Source organism: Rhinatrema bivittatum, chromosome 1 (assembly GCF_901001135.1).
Source record: "Rhinatrema bivittatum chromosome 1, aRhiBiv1.1, whole genome shotgun sequence".
NCBI lineage: Eukaryota > Metazoa > Chordata > Amphibia > Gymnophiona > Rhinatrematidae > Rhinatrema > Rhinatrema bivittatum.
In genome coordinates, this window is record NC_042615.1 from 682,346,698 (window position 1) to 682,365,608 (window position 18,911).

At 51.3% G+C, this 18,911-nt stretch overlaps 1 protein-coding gene across 4 annotated transcripts in view; it reads left to right on the forward strand.

Moving 5' to 3' along the window:
- The window catches only part of BDP1 (B double prime 1, subunit of RNA polymerase III transcription initiation factor IIIB), a 259,767-nt gene that overhangs the window by 168,952 nt on the left and 71,904 nt on the right, over window positions 1-18,911 (forward strand). For all 4 annotated transcript variants that reach the window (XM_029574553.1, XM_029574582.1, XM_029574572.1 and 1 more), the window contains one exon: window positions 10,711-10,759. In XM_029574553.1, the coding sequence (XP_029430413.1) occupies window positions 10,711-10,759 (49 nt within the window). The remainder of the gene's footprint in view (window positions 1-10,710; window positions 10,760-18,911) is intronic.

Below are 18,911 nucleotides of genomic sequence, written 5' to 3' on the forward strand. Positions count from 1 at the left end.
CACCTATGCTCTCCTCAGGATCTGCTGCTTTTGTTTGTCTTCTCAAGCCCTTTACTTTGAATGAATTTACTCCAACTCAGGGCAGAAGTACATTTGAGCAACTTCCTTTTCCCCTTGTATTACTCCTATTCAATCTTGTGAGAGGAAAAATACATTTATTTTCTTTTCCTTCCATAGAAAAGCATGGAAGCCAGCTCCTGACACACTTCTTTTTTTTTTTTTTGTCCTTTCACTCTGTTCCAGTCCATATGAATGGAAGACCAGAAAAGGCTTAGGCAAAGGATGGGAAAATAAACTTTTGTTTTAGTGCTGTTCCTCACAGGTTTTAAAGACAGGCCTCCATTCGCCACAGCATTTGTTTTGTGAAACGTGGCGGTGACTGTACAAGCATCTCTGCATATATCCCTCCTTGCCCTCTCCTCCCCTCCCCTCCCAATTCATCTGCAGTCCCTTTCACACACCTTCAGGACTTGCTCCGCACATAGACACACTCACTCCTGCAGTCACAACCAATGTGCATGTGCGCACGCACGCGCACACACACACACACGCCAGTGAGCCCACCAAAAACCACAAAGAAAATCAAAAGTTCAAACAAAATATTTGTATTAAAAGGGGGAAAAGAAAAAGAAACCTTTTGCACTTTATTTTGTCCCTTCCCAGTGTGGATCCCTGGGTAAAGGTTTGCCTTAGTGACTGCCAAGAGTACATCTCTGGTGCCTGAATACCTGGTTGTGACTGAAAGAGACAAAAAGATGCCTCCCAGACGAGTCAGAAAGCACCAGTTACAAAGCAGGAAGAAAGACAGCGCATAAAACTACACCTCCAATGTGTGTGTGTGTGTGGGGGGGGGGGGATCTCTTCATGTACTGATTGTCTGAACTGCAAGACATCAGCCCTCTGAAGAGGCATTTATAAGCTTTGCATTAGAGAAGGGGAAGAAATTAACAGTCAAAGGAGTAACAGGTACATTAAGAAGTGTGAAGAAAGAAATGAAAGGCAGGATGCACCGAAGACAGAGGATCTCCAGTATAACCAAGAAAGACAAAGATTAGCAACATGATAGACATGACTTAGGGAAGACAGATGCATGTTCTTCTAGATGCAGGTAATACAGAAACATACCCTAACCAAAAAGAGAAACATCACCACAGTGTGTGCGTACAGCAGAAAACAGAAAGACAGCCCAGTCTCTGTTAAAGTGTGACCAAAGGAGATATATAATTAAGATGAGGATACAGCAGATGGCACAGCACATGTCAGACCTGGACAGACAATCTCATAAAAGACACTTAGATACCCTAGGCTCCATGATGAACCACGACAATCATATTCAGGAAAATACTGATGGCGTGGATCTCATCCATCTCCCATAGCTGAAACCCCTAGGTCTTCATACCCCTTTGGATCTACCTGAAGGCATCAGAGCATCTTTGACTCTCCATCTCATCCAGCCAGTGTACCTCCAGCAGGGTACCCTGCTCTGATCCCTGACTAGACCTTGACATCTCATGGGCCTGGGACAGTCTGAAAAATATTCATAAACAAATTCATTAAATGACTTGAGTCCACAAAGTGCAAAGAAAAGTAGTAGTCTAGAGGAAAGACTCACTCACACTGTAGCAGCACCTATTGGACCAATCAACAAGGTGTGTGCACCCTATCCTATTCTAACATGAAGCACAAAGCATGCTCAACTTACCAGAGTTGTCATGAGGACCCAGTAAGGATACTGCTGTTAATTCCAATCCTGTTCCCAGTGATCTAGCTGCATGAAGGCTGGCAAGCAAAGGCTGAGGATCATAGAGTTTCTATCACTGGCTGCCATCCTCTCAGGCAATGAGCCTGATCACACGATCCCTGCCTTTTTATGCCTGCTTTATATCTAGTGCCATTGCTGCAGTGGTGCCTTACCAGCCCTTAAAGGAATCAGGTCTGTTTGTGTTATCTGGGCACAGAGGAGAGCCATCATGTGTTCTGTAAGGATTTAAAATTGCAAGTCTGACAGAAGAGGCAAGCAGAGCAAGTGGCAATGTCCCTTTTGGTCTCCAGGCAGGCCTGGATTTTTCACATTAGGCTTGTGCCTAGAGTAGCAAAATCGGGGAGGGGGGGGGGGGAAGGAGCAGGCTTCCAGCTGTGCTGATTTTCAACAGAGAGTAGCCCTCTTCCTGCTGATCCCACTCCTCCCTTCCCAGGTAGCAGGCAGGGAGTAAAATGGGATGGAGGTGAGCCTGTATCACAGAGAGCAATGGAGGTGAGAAGAGAGGCTGAGTACTGAGTGGAGTGGATGGGAAGGGGTGTGTGTGAGTGTGAGTGAAAGAAGGGATTGATGCTGGTGCGTGTGTGCCAGAAGAGAGATTAGAGAGGAGTGGAAAAAGGGGGAGCAGGACCAGAGCACAGTAGGGATATCTACCTCCTCTTTCCCCCTCCCCCACCCACTACAATTCAGATTCTGTCCCCCAGATTCTGGACAGTTCCCTTCTTTCCTCTCTCTTCTCTCCAGATCCTGAACCCCCCCCCCCCCCCCCCCCCAATATATCCTACTCCCTTTTCCCATCCCAGAAACTCCATCCTTCTCCCTCTTTTCCTCCCATCTCAGATTCCTGATTTCCCTCTTTCCTCTACCTTCCCCATTCCCAGTCCTTCCTACCTCTTCTCCCCCAACCTCAGTCCTCTTTCCTTCTCATACACCTTCCTCCTATCCCCATTCCTAGTCCTCCTTTCTTCTCACCATCCCTGGTCCTCTCACCCTCTCCTCTTTTGCCCGTCCCTGAGATCTCAGCCCTGTATTGATACTTAAGATCCTTTTTCCTCACCCAGTAAAGAATAAATTATGCAGATACAAGCAAGATTGGAAAATTACTTAATTTTTATAATATGAAAGAAGGAAATGTTTGCCAATGTGCAGATATTTCCATTTTTTTTCACAGAATGTGTACCTGAGCTGCCACAGCAAACTGTGGGACTGTGCCTTACACCTCCTGCTCCATATTGTCTGCCTTACCTGGGAGTTGGGGGGGGGGGGGTGGAAGAGGGGATGCGGCAGAGGCAACAGTGCCTAGGGGTGGCAAAGTCCTAAATGCGTCTCTGTCTCCAGGTGCTGCCACTGGTTGGTACATGGTATAGTCTCTCCACGAATACCTATGAGCATCCCTATTCTCAATAGCGAGAGCAAGAGGTTTACAGGATATGCTGGCCTGAAAGACACTACGCCAGCCAAAATGTGTGATGGCTGTTTTGTAGAAGGTGTCAAGGTGCTTGCAAGAATGGGATGGATGAAGGGCAGCACTTACTGTATTCTGGTATGACTGCTGGGGATGCAAATTGTTGATGAAGTGATGGAGCCTTTGTATGTGAGAGACAAGGCTCTATTGGCAGTGTCCCTAACCTTGGTGGCTGGTGTGGAAGGGGGAATTGTGTCCTTCATAGAGGACAGCAGCTGCGAGGGAAAGATGAAGATTGAAGTTTGTAATATAGATGAGACTTGAGTCTTTTGTGTTCTTTAAGACATATGCTGGTCTTATATGCCAACATTTCATCCTGTCCTGCAGCTTGCTAAAGCATAGTTGGATGGTTTTGGGATTGTGTTTTTTGTGTGTGCAAGTGCTTGTCCTTTCCCTATTGATTCCTATGGAGCTGAGGTGAATAAGTGATTCAGAAAGTATGCAAATGAGGCTATGTGAATATTGAAGTTCAAGAAGATATTTTCGGCTTTATGTCCTTCGTTCTTGCTATCACAGCCGTGTATTCTCAGATTTGTTTCCCCACTCCATTCTAGATGTTGCTGATGTCAGGCGAGCGACATTGCTTATCAGATAAGGGATAATTAATCTCATGCATAAGGAAATGAGGCAGTTGATGCATTCTGCTATGTGGAGCAGGGCAGGACTGAAATATTTCATAACACAGGTATTTGCATCCAATTAGCCTGTTTCAGTCTCCCAAACAGTTCCTGCTCCAGCTCTGGCTAACCAATTTATTATTCAATTTGTGCCCAGTGCGCCCACTTCCTTATTCCTATCTAATGTACCCTGCTTCTTACTATTTACTTACAGTGTACCTCATATCTGCAAATCATATTTGTATATATCCTTTACTTATGTATTCAGGGTGTGGCCTGCTTGTTACAGCGGTTGCTACCCCTAATTGAGCTGGACGTTCACTTGGATGCAGATACGGCGCTGCTCTCTAAATTGGTGGTGGGGTGGAGGGGCATTAGGGCTGGTGGGTACTGGAAGCCAATAGTAACAGGTGGGAGAGAAAAAAAGGGGAAAAAAAATGGATAAAGTGCGTAGCTTGCTGGGCAGACTAGATGGGCCGTTTGGTCTTCTTCTGCCGTCATTTCTATGTTTCTATGTATTCAGTGCCTTGTTACTTTATGTAATTCTCCTTTGGCCAACCTTTAGGGAAAGGTGGAATATCAAATGCTTTTAAATAAATAAAAATACATTATCTTTCTGGCCTTCCTACATAGCTGTTCACCTCAGACTCCTTTCCTGCCTCCAAATTGTTCCTTTAATGTTTTTCCTAACCTGCTATTGCAAACAGCGGTATGTTTAGCTAACAGAGATTATTTCAGGCTAACCTTGGAGTAAGTTGGGAACACAGCTCTCCTCAGCACACTATTATGAATTTTCCCATCGGTAGGGCCTTGACAAAGAGGAGCTGTTGTAACACTCTATCAGCCCCACCTCCCATTAAAATGCTCCAAACAACCATGTTTGCTGGAACTCTTGATTAGGTTTATTATCAGGTGCACAGAAAGGAAGTAGGGTCTTCAGTGCATAGGATGTCTGAAAGGAGAAAGGAAAGGAACCGGTATAAAGAGACAGCCTAGCGAAAAATAGAGGGTTTTGATTTATTTTTAATTTATTAAAAAGTATGCAAAAACCAAAGTATTGTTCTTATAAGTAATGGCATCTTTTTTATGAATTAAAAGAACAAGTTCCTATACTTGCTACTTGTTACAGTATCTATTTCATTAAATAAAATCACTATTCCCTGTACGTACCCGGCTCAGTCCAGACACCTGGGTTTTGCCTCCGCACCAGCAGATGGAGACAGAGCAAGATTTGACGGGCTCTGCCACATATAGCAGGGTGCCACCCACAGCCTCTCAGTCTTACTCTGTCTCCAGCAGATGGTACAGGTGCAGAGCCACAGCCTCTGGGATCCCTAGTGGGGAGGTTTTTGGTAGTTAGTTTATTTTCAGCAGGATCTTGGTCTTGTATTTGTTAGTTCTTGTAAAAAAAATAAATAAATAAAATAAACAGAAGACAGTCCCTCGTCGAGAGAGCCTCCCAGGGGGGTGGAAGGTTCTGAGGGGACCATCCCTCCCTGGTCGAGGCTGCTGCTAAGGGTCGAGGACCCGGCGCTTCCTGGTTAGCAGCATCAGGGGTGACACTGGGGAGCCCGGTTCACTCACCCCCCACTGAAGCAGGAGTCCAGTACCAGGGACAGCGGCCGGCAAGTAGGAAAAAAAAAAGTTTTATTTGTGCGCGCCGACTCTGCTGCCTCTTTCGCAGTTCCTGTTTGTTTGCTGTACAATTGTTTTTTCAGCGGTAGCCGGCGGAAGGGGAGATGATGCCACGGGGGTCTTTGTGCCGCGCGTGCGTCTTTCGCGCGATGGGCTATGTTCGGCTTGTGTACTGGGCCGTCCGATTCCGGTCGGGGGGGCTGGGTTCGGGTGCTGCGGTCGCCGTCGTGCGCCGGTGCAAGTGAGGAGCCGTTCCCGCTCAGTGCGGGAACGGTGGCCATTTTAAGCTCCCTTAGGGAAGCCACGCGGTCGGCATGGGGGGACGGGCCACTGCCTCCCGCGCTCTCCCCACAGCAGCTGCTGTCGGGGGGGGGGGGCCCCCGGGGGGAGCTGCCTCTCCTTTGCAGGAATAGCCCGGGGGAGGATTCCTCTTCTTCAGAGTCCTCTTTTTCTTCGGACTTTGTGCTACTAATGCACAAAGTATTTAAAGCTAAGAAGGCAGGGAAGAAGCTGTCTCTGGGGGGGTCTGGAGCTGCAACCGAAGACCCAGAAGCGCCAGAGAAGGTATAGGTCCCGGAGGGACTCTGACCCGCCTAAGGATAAGCGACGCAAGCGGGTCGCCTGGAGGCGGTGATCGCTTACAGCGCAGACGTGCTGTATGACCTTTTACGCGCGTCAGCCAGATCCGTGGTCTCCGCGCACCGTCTCCTTTGGCTTCGCTATTGGGCGGCGGATGGTTCTTCCAAGGCTCACCTCGGCTCACTTCCGTTCAAAGGGAAGTTATTGTTTGGCAAGGAGTTGGACGATATGATGCAATCCCTCGGAGAGAACAAGGCTTATAAACTTCCGGAGGACAGGCCTCGGCCGCGGGGTTTGTTTTCCAAAAGGTCTCGGTTTCGGGGAAACAGGAAGTCTCGTCCAGTGAGGTCTTCTGGGTCGTCTTACTGTCCAAGCTCATCCCGTCAGCTGTCTTGGTCTCAGTCCTTTCGTGGCAGAAGATTCGGGAAACAAAGTGGCCCTCCAGCGGGGACGGGGTCTAAGAGTTCGCAATGAAATTCGTCCGGTCCATTCCTCTCGGCACGTTCCTCTCCCGGTACCGAACATGGGAGCCAGATTGGGACTGTTCTTCGAGGAATGGACCAAAATAACGTCGGACCAATGGGTCCTCACCGTGATAAGTCAAGGTTACGCTTTAGATTTTGTACAGACTCCCACAGACAAGTTCCTCGTCTCGCCCTGCGATTACCGGGAGAAGCGAGTGGCGGTGCAGGGAACGCTGCAACATCTGCAGGACTTGGGGGTGATAATTTCGGTTCCTCCCGAGCAACAGCGCCAGGGCAGATACTCTATTTACTTCATAGTCCCCAAAAAAGAAGGGACATTCAGACCAATATTGGACTTGAAGAGTGTCAACCGGTGCCTTCGGATACCGCGCTTCAAAATGGAGACGATTGGGACTGGTAGTCGCCTCGGTTCAACCAGGCGAGTTCCTGGCCTCTCTGGATCTCACGGAAGCATATCTCCATATAGGCATCCAACCGTTTTACCAGAGGTTCCTCAGGTTCTGTATTCTGGGCAAGCACTATCAGTTCCGAACTCTACCTTTCGGCCTCGCCACAGCTCCTCTCACATTCACCAAGGTGATGGTAGTGGTGGCAGCACAGCTTCGGAGAGAGGGTTTCCTGGTGCATCCCTACTTGAACGATTGGCTGATTCGGGTGAAGTCCGAGCTGCATTGTCAGACAGCGGCCACCAGAGTCCTTCAGCTCTTGCGATCTCTCGGATGGGTGGTCAACCTTGCCAAGAGTCGTTTGACGCCGACTCAGTCCCTGGAGTTTCTGGGAGCACTGTTCGACACGAGACAGGGCAAGGTATTTCTCACCAAGGAACGAGTGGTCAAGCTGCAAGGTCAGGTGAGGCACCTCTTGTCCCTACAGATGCCTCAGGTGTGGGATTATCTGAAGGTCTTGGGTTCCATGGCATCCACGCTAGCTTTGGTTCCCTGGGCGTTCGCTCATCTGCGTCCTTTGCAATCCGCATTACTGTCCCGCTGTAGGCCTGTGTCGGAGCAATCCCATCTACTGCTTCTGCTCACGGATCAGGCAAGAGCCAGTCTCCACTGGTGGCTGGTATCGGATCATCTGACGTGTGGAGTGTCCCTGGTCATGCCCGACTGGACGGTAGTCACCACGGACGCCAGTCTCTCTGGCTGGGGAGCGGTCTGTCTGGGACGGTCGGTGCAGGGACAGTGGTCCAGGGCACAATCTCAGTGGTCCATCAATCTCTTGGAGACCAGGGCGGTAGCTCTGGCTCTCCAATCTTTTCTTCCGATTCTTCGGGGAAAGGCAGTCAGAGTCTTGTCAGACAATGCAACTACAGTAGCATACATCAATCCTCAGGGAGGGATCGGGAGTCGGCTCGTTGCGGCGGAGGTGCAGCAATTGATGAGCTGGGCGGAACGGAATCTCAGCAACATTGCGGCGTCTCATATCACCGGAGTAGACAATGTTCAGGCAGATTTCCTCAGTTGGCATCATCTAGATCCCGGAGAATGGGAACTAGCCGAGGAGGTGTTTCAACTCATCTGCGAGCGGTGGGGCAAGCCACACATGGACCTGATGGCCACCTTCCAGAATGCGAAGGCTCCACGGTTCTACAGCCGGCGGAGAGAGAGAGGGGCTGAAGGGGTCGATGCACTAGTGCTTCCCTGGCCCACAAACGTATTGCTGTACCTGTTCCCTCCTTGGCGCCTGATAGGCAAGGTACTTCGGCGCATAGAACTTCATCCGACGGTTGTGATTTTGGTGGCGCCGGAGTGGCTGCGGCGTCCGTAGTTTGCGGATCTCCTCAATTTGGCAGTTGAGTTGCCCCTTTGATTTCGGGAGTCCGCGGCTCTTCTTCATCAAGGTCCCGTCTGTTTGGAGGACGCGGATCACTTCTGTCTCGCGGCATGGTTTTTGAGAGGCAACGCTTGAAGAATAAAGGATATTTGGATGCGGTGGTGACCACGTCACTGAGATCTAGGAAGCAGTCTACGTCCTTAGCTTACGTTCGGGTCTGGACGATGTTTGAGGACTGGTGTGGAGATCGTGTAGTGGATCCCACGAGAGCTTCGGTCTCCGATATTCTAGCTTTCTTACAGGCAGGTCTTTCTAAAGGTCACTCTTGTAGTACCCTTCGGGTTCAGGTGGCGGCTCTAGGTTGCCTCAGAGGTAAGGTTCACGGAGTGTCTTTGGCATTACATCCGGACGTGGCATGTTTTTTGCGGGGGGCTAAGCATTTACGTCCTCCGTTTCGGCATCCTTGTCCATCTTGGAATCTTAATTGGGTACTTTCGGCGTTATGCTCGCCGCCTTTTGAGCCTATCAAATGGGCAACACTGAAGGATCTTACGCTGAAAGTGGTGTTCCTAGTCGCCATAGCTTCGGCTCGGCGGGTGACGGAATTGCAGGCTCTGTCGTGTAGGGATCCGTTTTTGTGGATCTCTGATTCGGGGGTCTCGTTGAGAACAGTTCCCTCATATCTGCCAAAGGTGGTGTTTTCTTTCCACTTGAATCAATCGGTGGAGCTTCCTTCGTTTCCAGAAGGGGAGCAGGCTGATCCCGTAGCGCGGGATTTACGGAAATTGGATGTCCGCAGGGTCCTGCTCCGATATCTCGAGGTCACGAATCCCTTCCGGGTATCCGATCATCTCTTTGTGTTGTGCAGTGGCCCGTAGAGAGGAGGTGCGGCCTCAAAAACTAAAAATAGCTCGCTGGCTCAAGGAGGCCATTGGGTCTGCATACGTACTGCGTGGGAAACCTGTTCCCCTGGGCCTGCGGGCTCATTCTACGCGATCTCAGGCTGCTTCGTGGGCGGAATCCTCTCAGGTGTCGCCTCAGGAAATTTGCAGGGTGGCTACTTGGAAGGCGTTGCATACGTTTGCAAGGCATTACCATCTGGATGTCCAAGCCTCGACTTCTGGTGGTTTTGGTGAGGGAGTTCTCCGCGCGGGACTCTCTAGTTCCCACCCTAGGTAAGTTGGCTCTGGTACATCTCAGGTATCTGGACTGATCCGGGTACGTACAGGGAAAGGAAAATTAGTTTCTTACCTGATAATTTTCGTTCCTGTAGTACCATGGATCAGTCCAGGGACCCGCCTGTACTTGTGTGTATTTGAGGTAAAGGAGAGTCCGCTTGTTGTTTTATTTACATAGATATTGTCGTTCATTCCTTTGGTTCTGAGAGTTCTGTTCCAGTTGGGGTTTTGGACTTGGCCATGTTTGGGCGAAATATAGTTAGGTAATTTGGTTCTTAGTTTTACTCTGCTTTGACATTAAGTAAGACTGAGAGGCTGTGGGTGGCACTCTGCTATATGTGGCAGAGCCCGTCAAATCTTGCTCTGTCTCCATCTGCTGGTGCGGAGGCAAAACCCAGGTGTCTAGACTGATCCGTGGTACTACAGGAACGAAAATTATCAGGTAAGAAACTAATTTTCCTAAGTGTGGAACAGAGAATAGATTACATGATGTGCTGCCATAGGTTTCATAGTCTGTGAGGAGGCTTCTACCTTAGGTATTCAGCCATCTGTAATTACTTTTATGCTGCTATTGCTGCTTCTTACTAGTGTAGACAACTGCAGTCATCGAGTTCTGCCACTGACTACAATTTTAGATCAACCAGAATTTATTAAATATAATTCTGTACCAGTTCTATGCAAATTTCATATGCATATTTGAATATTATAACTTCTTTTAAGACTCAAGTGTTGGAGTTACTATCCTTTTTCCAAATATGTTGCTAGAGATGTCACTTGCTACATTGAAGATTCCTTTTTCCCTTGGTTTTCTGTATGTGGAAAGCACCATTTTTGTTGACTAAATTAAACATCTGGAATTGTGATCTTGTGGTTTAGAAGATATTAGTTCTCAATCCAGACCTCAGAAACACAGTGACCAGTTTGGTTTTCAGGTTACCCATAATGAATATGTGTGAGATAATTTGTATGCATTAACGTGGTTCTTTGATCCAGTGTGTGTGTAGGTATCTCATGCTGTGGTTAGCCTGACAAACAGACTGGCCAAAGTGCTCTTGAGAACAGGGCTGAGAGCCATTGTTATGAGTTGTTTGTGAGAATCTCTTTTTTTAGGGATTTGAGTGGAAATAAAACCAATAGATATTCAGTGTTGGGAGCATTGATTAAGATTCATCATTACTGTATTTATTATATTCTTTTTATTTATTTTTGGTTCAAGGAAGTGGCTTCATGCATGGCTTCATACGCAGCCCCAGAAGAAGAAACAGGTATGTTTTAAATACATAATGGAAGGGTAGATGTGCCATGAGTTAAAAATATATATAAACACAATGCATTCAGAAAATATTCAGACTCTTCACTTCTTCCACATTTTGTTATGTCACAGCCTTATATTAAAAAGAATAATATGCATTCCCTGTACGTACCAGGATCAGTCCAGGACACCTGGGTTGTGACTCCGCACCAGTAGATGGAGACAGACTAAAACTTGTGGGCGGAGCATATATGCCCCTGTGCCAGTCACAGCCCCTCAGTCTTACTCTGTCTCCAGTAGGTGGTGCAGGTCAGGTCACAGCTCCTTCCTGCCCTGGTTCTGGTACTCCGTCAGGGTCGGTTCTTTCTTTTTCTTGGTTTTAGGCCAGTTTAGTGTTGTTAATTGGGATTTTGATTTTGCTAAATTTGATTTTGCTAAATTGTCCCTGAGGTCCCGTCCGCCCTGTCTCCCAGGGGGGTTGTGAGGTCCTGAGGGGACTACCCCCCCCTGGTTGAGGCCGCTGCTAGGGTCGAGGACCCGGCTTTCCCAGTAGCAGCGTCAGGGGTGACACCGGGGAGCCCGGTTCACTCACCCCTGCTGGACTAGGGCTCCAGGACCGTGGACAGCGACAAGCGTTGTTTTGTAAAAAAAAAAAAAAAATTGTTTTACTTTTGTTTTCGGTTCTCTCTGGCTTCAGCTCTCTGCTGCTTTGCGTCGCCGCTCCGTGGGGTCTCCGGGGGGGGCGCCGCTGGCAGGGGGGAGGCCGGGGGGGCAGCCGGGGGGCCGGTTTCGCTAAATTTAATTTTTTCCTCCCGGTGCGCTCTTCGCCGCGGCTCGTCGGCATGCCTCGTGGCTCGGCCTGTCGGGCCTGCGGCTCGGCGCGCGCGCGGCTTTACCGCGGTGCTCTGTGTGCGGCCTGCTTCCCGGGTGGAGAGCGGTCATCCGGGGCGCCTCGGGGGGCTCGATCCCGCAGCGCACGATCGCCGCCGCGCAGGGGGGGGCTCGGCAGAGCGGCCCCAAGACTTTTTCCCGCTGAGCGCGGGAGTGGCGGCCATTTTGGCCTCGGACCGTGAAATGGCGCGGGAAACGGCAGGAGCCTCGGGCCTGCCTCCCGCGCTTTCTCCTCAGCGGGTTGATACAGGGGGGTCCCCTCGGGGGTCCCTTGGTCCCCGGGGGTTTTCAGAGGAGGATTCTTCAGCCTCGGGGTCCCTTTCGGAGGATTTTGCGCTGTCGTTGCGCAAAGTCCTAAAGTGTACGTGCAGTAAGCGCGGCCGGGGGGGACCCCGCAAGGCCCCCCCCAGGGAAGTCGTCATGCAATCCTAAGGGCGCTGCGGAGGGGTCCCGGGGCCCTTCCCGAAGTACGCGGCTTCCTCGTGGCGTCCCACAGGAAGCCGATTCCGATTCCCCCCTGCGGTGGACTCTGATTCCCCTGAGAAGCCCCTGAAAGGGGCCGACGGAGAGGGGACGGACGAATCCGCTCAGCCAGGCGCTGGAAAGGGATCCCAAGCAGTGGAAAATGATGATCCCAAGGTGTTCCGGCTCTTCCGCAGGGAGGACCTGCCACCCTTAATTCCGGCCATTCTCCAGGAGCGGGGCATAGAAGCGCCTCCGGTGGTAGTCCGTCAGGAGGCAAACATGGATCCGGTCCTGTTAGGTCTCTCGGCTCCGGCAGTGGCTTTCCCGTTTCTTCTCCTCGACGAATATTCTGTTCCGGAATGGGACACCCCGGAGTTAGTTTTGAAGGTCAGTAAGGCCATGGACAAGCTTTACCCGCTTCCGGAGGATGCGCTGGACCTTCTCATATTCCCCAAGGTGGACTCAGTGGTCTCCGCGGTAACAAAGAGATCTACCAATTCCGGTCACGGACGCGGCAGCTCTCAAGGACCTTCAGGACAGGAAGCTGGAAGTGCAGCTCAAGAAGATTTCGAGGTTTCCGCGCTGGGAGTGCAGGCCATCTGCACGAATTTCGCCATGCGGGCCAGTCTGCGCTGGGCCCAGGTTCTTCAAGCCAATGCGGATTTTCCGCAGACGAGGCAGCGCAGGCAGATCGTTTGGAAGCTGCAATAGCATATGGCGTGGATGCGCTGCACGATTTGCTGCTCACGTCGGTTAGGTCCATGGTAGCGGCTGTCTCGGCACGCCGACTTTTGTGGTTGCGCAACTGGGCGGCGGATGGTTCTTCCAAGGCTCATTTCGGGGCATTACCATTCAAGGGACTTTGCTGTTTGGCAAGGAATTGGACGAGTTAACGAGTTCCCTGGGGGGGAAAAACAGGGCCTTCTAGCTTCCCGAGGATAGATCCTGGGCGAGGTCCTCGTTTTCGGCCAGTTCTCTTTCTCGGGGTCCCAGGAGGTTGCGTCCTCAAAGGTCATCCGGGCGCTCGTATAGGTCTTCCTCCTCCCGTACTCCGCAGTGGCAGCAACAGTCCTTTCGAGGTAGGCGCTTCGGTAGACAAGGAGGTGCCTGGCAATCACGGCGCCCAAGTCTTCGCAATGAAAGGGGGTCGGCCCATCTCTCGCCGCAGCCTCGGCACGCCGTTTCCAACGGCGGGGTACGGTTGATGTCATTTCCGAGAGATGGCCCGGTGTAACGGCGGACCAGTGAGTCCTCATGGTCATAGGACGCGGCTACGCGTTGGATGTTGCTCACACCCCAGCGGACAAGTTCCTGGTCTCGCCTTGCAAGGCTCCCGAGAAGAAGGCGGCGGTGCTCGACACCATCCAACGCTTAGCAGGCTTGGGAGCTATTTCTCCAGTCCCGGTCAGCCAACACGACAAGGGCCGTTACTCCATCTACTTCATCGTCCCAAGGAAGGACGGCACGTCCAGACCCATTCTGGATCTCAAGGGGTGAACCGATGCCTTCGGATTCCTCACTTCACAATGGAGGCGATTCGTTTAGTCATCGCCGCGGTAAGGCCCGGCGAGTTTCTAGCCTCCCTGGAGGTCGGAGCTACATCTTCTCACGGAGGCATATCTTCACATAGGCATTCATCCATCGTTCCAACGCTTCCTCAGGTCTGCGTCCTAGGGCGGCATTACCAGTTCCGAGCGCTCCAGTTCGGGCTCGCGATGGCCCCACGTACATTCTCGAAGGTGATGGTCGTGGTGGCGGCGCAGCTGCGCCGAGAAGGTCTCTGCGCCGAGAAGGTCTCCTGGTCCACCCTTACCTGGACGATTGGTTAATTCGGGCAAAGTCCGAGGATCAGTGTCGGATGGCGGTAGCCAGGGCCCTCCACCTTCTGCAGTCCCTAGGATGGGTGGTCAACTATAGCAAGAGTCATCTGACACCCACGCGGACCTTGGAATATCTGGGAGCTCTTTTCGACACGAAGCAGGGCAAGGTGTTCCTGTCACACGAACGGAGGTGCAAACTGCAAGCTCAAGTACGTCGCTTATTGTCTCTCCGCTAACCGCGGGTCTGCGACTACCTTACGGTCCTAGGGTCTATGGCTTCAACGCTGGCACTGGTTCCCTGGGCATTCGCTCATCTGCGTCCATTACAGTCATCCTTACTATCCCGCTGGAAGCCGGTCTCTGAGGAATTCCATCTACCGCTTCCACTCAAGGGACACGCGAGGTCCAGCCTGCTCTGCCTGGGGAGCTCGGTCCAAGGCCTATGGCCCGTGTCGCAAGCCCAGTGGTCTATCAATCGCCTAGAGCCCAGAGCGCGCCTAGAGACCAGAGCGGTCCGTCTGGCCCTGCAAGCCTTTCTGCCGTTGCTGCGGGGGAAGGCAGTTCGAGTGTTGTCGGACAATGCGACCACAGGGGCATACATCAAACGCCAGGGCGGACCAAGGAGCCCCCAGGTGGTGGAGGAGACTCAGCGCTTGATGGCCTGGTCGGAGCTACATCTCAGCAACCTCGCAGCGTCTCACATTGCGGCAGTCGACAACGTGCAGGCGGATTTTCTCAGCCGTCATCGTCTGGATCCCGGAGTGTGGGAGTTGGGGGACGAAGCTTTCTGCTCATTTGCAAAACGTGGGGGGTGCCCCACATGGATCTGATGGCCACGTGGCACAACGCGAAGGCCCCGCGATTTTACAATCGATGTCGAGAACGGGGGGCAGAAGGCGTCGATGAGTTGGTGCCTCCCTGGCCGACGGATGTGCTGCTCTACGTGTTTCCCCCGTGGCCGATGATCGGCATGATTCTACGGCGCATAGAATTGCACCCGGCCGAGGTAGTCTTGGTGGCACCGGAGTGGCCGCGCCGGCCGTGGTTTGCAGACCTCGCCCAGCTGGCGGTAACGGCGCCCCTTCGGTTTCACGGTATGGCGGGCCTGCTCCATCAGGGCCCCGTCTGGCATATGTCCGTGTCTGGGTGGTCTTTGAGGACTGGTGCGTGCAGCGTGGGGTGGTCTCCACTTCGGCTTCCGTCTCCGACATTCTGGCGTTCCTCCAGGCTGGTCGCCTGGTGTGCAGTTCCCTTCGGGTTCAAGTGGCAGTGCTCGGTTGTTTGCAGGGTTCAAGTGGCAGCGCTCGGTTGTTTTCGGGGTACGGTCCGTGGTACGTCCCTAGCGCTCCACCCGGACTTTGCTCGCTTCCTCCGGGGTGCCAAACGCCTTCGTCCTCCCTTGCGTCTTCCTTGTCCGGCTTGGGACCTCAACTGGGTTCTTGTCCGGCTTGGAACCTCATCTGGGTTCTCTCCTCCCTATGCACGGCGCATATTGAGCTTTGAAACGCGCGACTCTTAAGGACCTCACTCTTCAGACGGCGTTCTTGGTAGCGATCGCCTCGGCGCGGCGTGTTTCCGAGTTGCAGGCCCGGTCCTGTAGTGAACCCCTTTTTGCGTATTTCCGATTCCGGAGTTTCTTTGCGCACAGTTCCTTCCTTCCTACCGAAAGTGGTGTCGTCTTGTCGTATGAATCAATCGGTGGAACTGCCCGCTTTGGCGGCCAGGGAGTTCTCTGTTCCAGAAGCGAGAGAATTGCGGACGCTTGACGTGCGGAGGTCCCTCCTCCGATATCTGGAGGTCAGTAATCCGTTTCGGGTCACAGATCATCTGTTTGTCCTGTTCTCTGGTCCTAAGTAAGGGGCCGCAGCGTCTCGCACAACGATCGCCCGGTGGCTTAAGGAGGCCATTGCTTCAGCGGTGGCTTAAGGAGGCCATTGCTTCGGCGTACTGGGTGCGGGGAAAACCGCTTCCCGTGGGCCGGAGGGCTCACTCGACTCGTGCGCAGGCGGCACCTTGAGCGGAGGCTTCTCCGGTATTGCCTCAAGAGATTTGCGGGGCGGCTACCTGGAAGTCGTTGTATACCTTTATCAGGCAGTTCGGGGGATGTCCGGGCTACCGATCCCGGAGGATTTGGAGAGAGGGTACTCCGAGCGGGACTCTCTGCTTCCCACCCTCGGTAATTTAGCTCTGGTACATCCCAGGTGTCCTGGACTGATCCTGGTACGTACAGGGAAAGGAAAATTAGTTTCTTACCTGATAATTTTCGTTCCTGTAGTACCAAGGATCAGTCCAGGATCCCGCCCGCAGTGCTACGCTGAAGTAATGGAGAGTCCGCTCTTTGTTCTGAATTCTTCTGTTCCGCTTGTTTAACTCTCTTGGTTGGAGAGTCTGTTTCCAGGAGGGGTGTTTTCCCCGTTCTATTAGCGGTTTCTAGCTAGTTTAGTTCTCTGGTTGTGTTCTACTTTGACATTACGTATGACTGAGGGGCTGTGACTGGCACAGGGGCATATATGCTCCGCCCACAAGTTTTAGTCTGTCTCCATCTACTGGTGCGGAGTCACAACCCAGGTGTCCTGGACTGATCCTTGGTACTACAGGAACGAAAATTATCAGGTAAGAAACTAATTTTCCTTTTTTCCCTCCTCAATTTGAACACAGTACCCATAATGACAAAGTAAAATCATGTTTGTAGAAATTTGTACAAATTAATTTAAAAAACAAACTGAAATATCAAATTTTCTTAGTGTCCAGTCAGATGAATCCAGAATAAGTGAGTTATGCATTCCTACCAGCAGATGGAGACAGAGTAAACTGACGTCACAGTATATACACCCCTGCAGTTACATCAGCCTGCCAGTATTCATCTCCAGCAGATTATGGATGTGCATCTCCCCACTGGGGATTGCTTCATTTTAAAATAAAGGAGCATTAAGGATAAAATTTGCCCCACTCTCCTGCGGTGATACCAAATGGTCCCTCTCCCAGTTGAGAATTCTTAAGGTGATTTCCATGGACCCTCAGATGCAGAGGCAGTGCAAGGGGATTATGCACCCTAAGCACCTTCTGCTTTGTGCCCCCCCCCCCCCGGTCACACTGCAACTTTAGGGGGCATGAGCTATGTGGGTCTGCGAGCAGTGGTGCCACCGCTCGTGACCCCACATGGCTCGCGCCCCCTAATGGTCGGCGCCATAAGCCCAGGTCTAGTTCTTCCACTGGCCTTGCTCAGATACGTACTTTGGTCCAGTAGCTGGTTTTGCTGGTGTGTACTTAGCTGCTTGAGCAGCTAAATGACAGCAGGTGCAGGAAGCCAAACGCGGCCATGACAGCACATGCCCTCTCCCCCCAGAGCCGGAGATCGTCTCTGTGCTCAGCCAGGTATGGCTGATCTGTAAGTTTAAAAAAAAAAAAAAAAGATACAGAGACTTAACAGAAGGTTTTTTTTGTTGTACAGGGTTTCCTCTCCTGGTCTCCATGCTCGGTGCATCAGTCCGACATTCGTTCTGCTCCGTAGGAGGTCGAGGGATGTGGGCAGCTTGGCGGGTTGAGCAGCCTCCTTAAGCCAGGCCCCTCTCAGAGGCTTTTCGCTATGCGCCGTGTGATAGGGCGCAACGGCTTTTCGCACGATTTCTAAGGCTGCCCTCTGGGGGATTGTCAGTCTAGCATGTATGTCTCGTTGTGCACCCAGTTTTTGGGCGCACAGTGGGGCATTGTAGTTTGTGCACTCACGTTAAGCGGCATGTAGTGGCCACACGCTTTTCTGTGCGCACAAGTGGTACTGTGTGCTTACGTTTTTTGTGCGCTTAATTTTTGGCTGCCTAGGTGTATGCGTCTAAGTGTTGGACGCATAATTTGTAGGCACCTAGTTGAGTTCCTATTAAAAAAAAAAAAAAAAAAACCAACTAGATGCACACCTCCATTCGCCACTCAGCACATTGTCGGCCATCATGGCACCTGTGCCTAAGAAGCCTAAGCGTCTTTTTCTTTGCACTCCTTGTTATAAATGGACATCTCAGCCAGGAGTGCCTGCTAGTTTGTGCCAGCACTGTGTGGAGGCTCAGGGTGAATTGTCTTCCTCTGATTTCACTAAGCCTGGTTCTTCCCAATCGGATGTGGGTCTAGGAAAAGATGATTCAGGGGAAGCTAGCTCGGTGAGTACACCTCAGGTCCCTCTCGATCTGGATGCTTCTACTTTTTTATGGGTAGAATTTTTCCAAGGGTTGCAATCCTTTCTTCAGGCATAGTCCTCTGCCCTATCCCATGCTCCTAGAGCAGAGGCACAGGGGGAAAACCTTGCCTGGATTTTTCTGTTGGGCGCCAGAGTACTTCTGGATTGGCAGCAGGTCCTCTGGATGGAGATCTGGACGGCACCAATGATGATGCCAATCCTAACTCTCTTGAGGATGGTGAAATTCCCATGGATTAGAACAGTATGGAAGTATTTGAGGTTCTTTCATAAAGATGAACTGCCAGCTCTGATTTCTCAGACCTAGAAAATTGCTTGGATTTCCTGGGGCAGTTTCAGTGTCTGAGCCAAAGAGAAATCCCATTTTGATTTTCTTGTGTAAAACCTCTTCGTTTTCCCCTGTGATGGAGGCCATTCAAGAATTAATTGATCTTGAGTGGGGCACCCCAGAGGCTATTTTCAAAGGGGGTTGGATTTTGGAAGGTCTCTGTCCTCTGGATCTAGTGGTAAGAGAGCGCTTATGTTTTTCCCAAGGTGGAAATACACTTGTGTGTGCAGTCTCCAAGCGGATTATTATTCCCGTGGAAGGAGAAGCGTCCTTGAAGGATGCTTTTCCTAAAAAATTTGAGATTATCCTTAAGCGAGCATTTGAAGCAGTAGCAATTACCTTGCAGATTGCTTCTTGATGTTCCTTGGTGGCTCGCTCTTGTTAGCATTTCTCTCAAGAGGTTGATGATTCTGGGGTAATCTCCAGGGCAGGCTGTGATTTGGTCCGCATTTCAGCCAGAAAAGTGGCTTTGATGGTA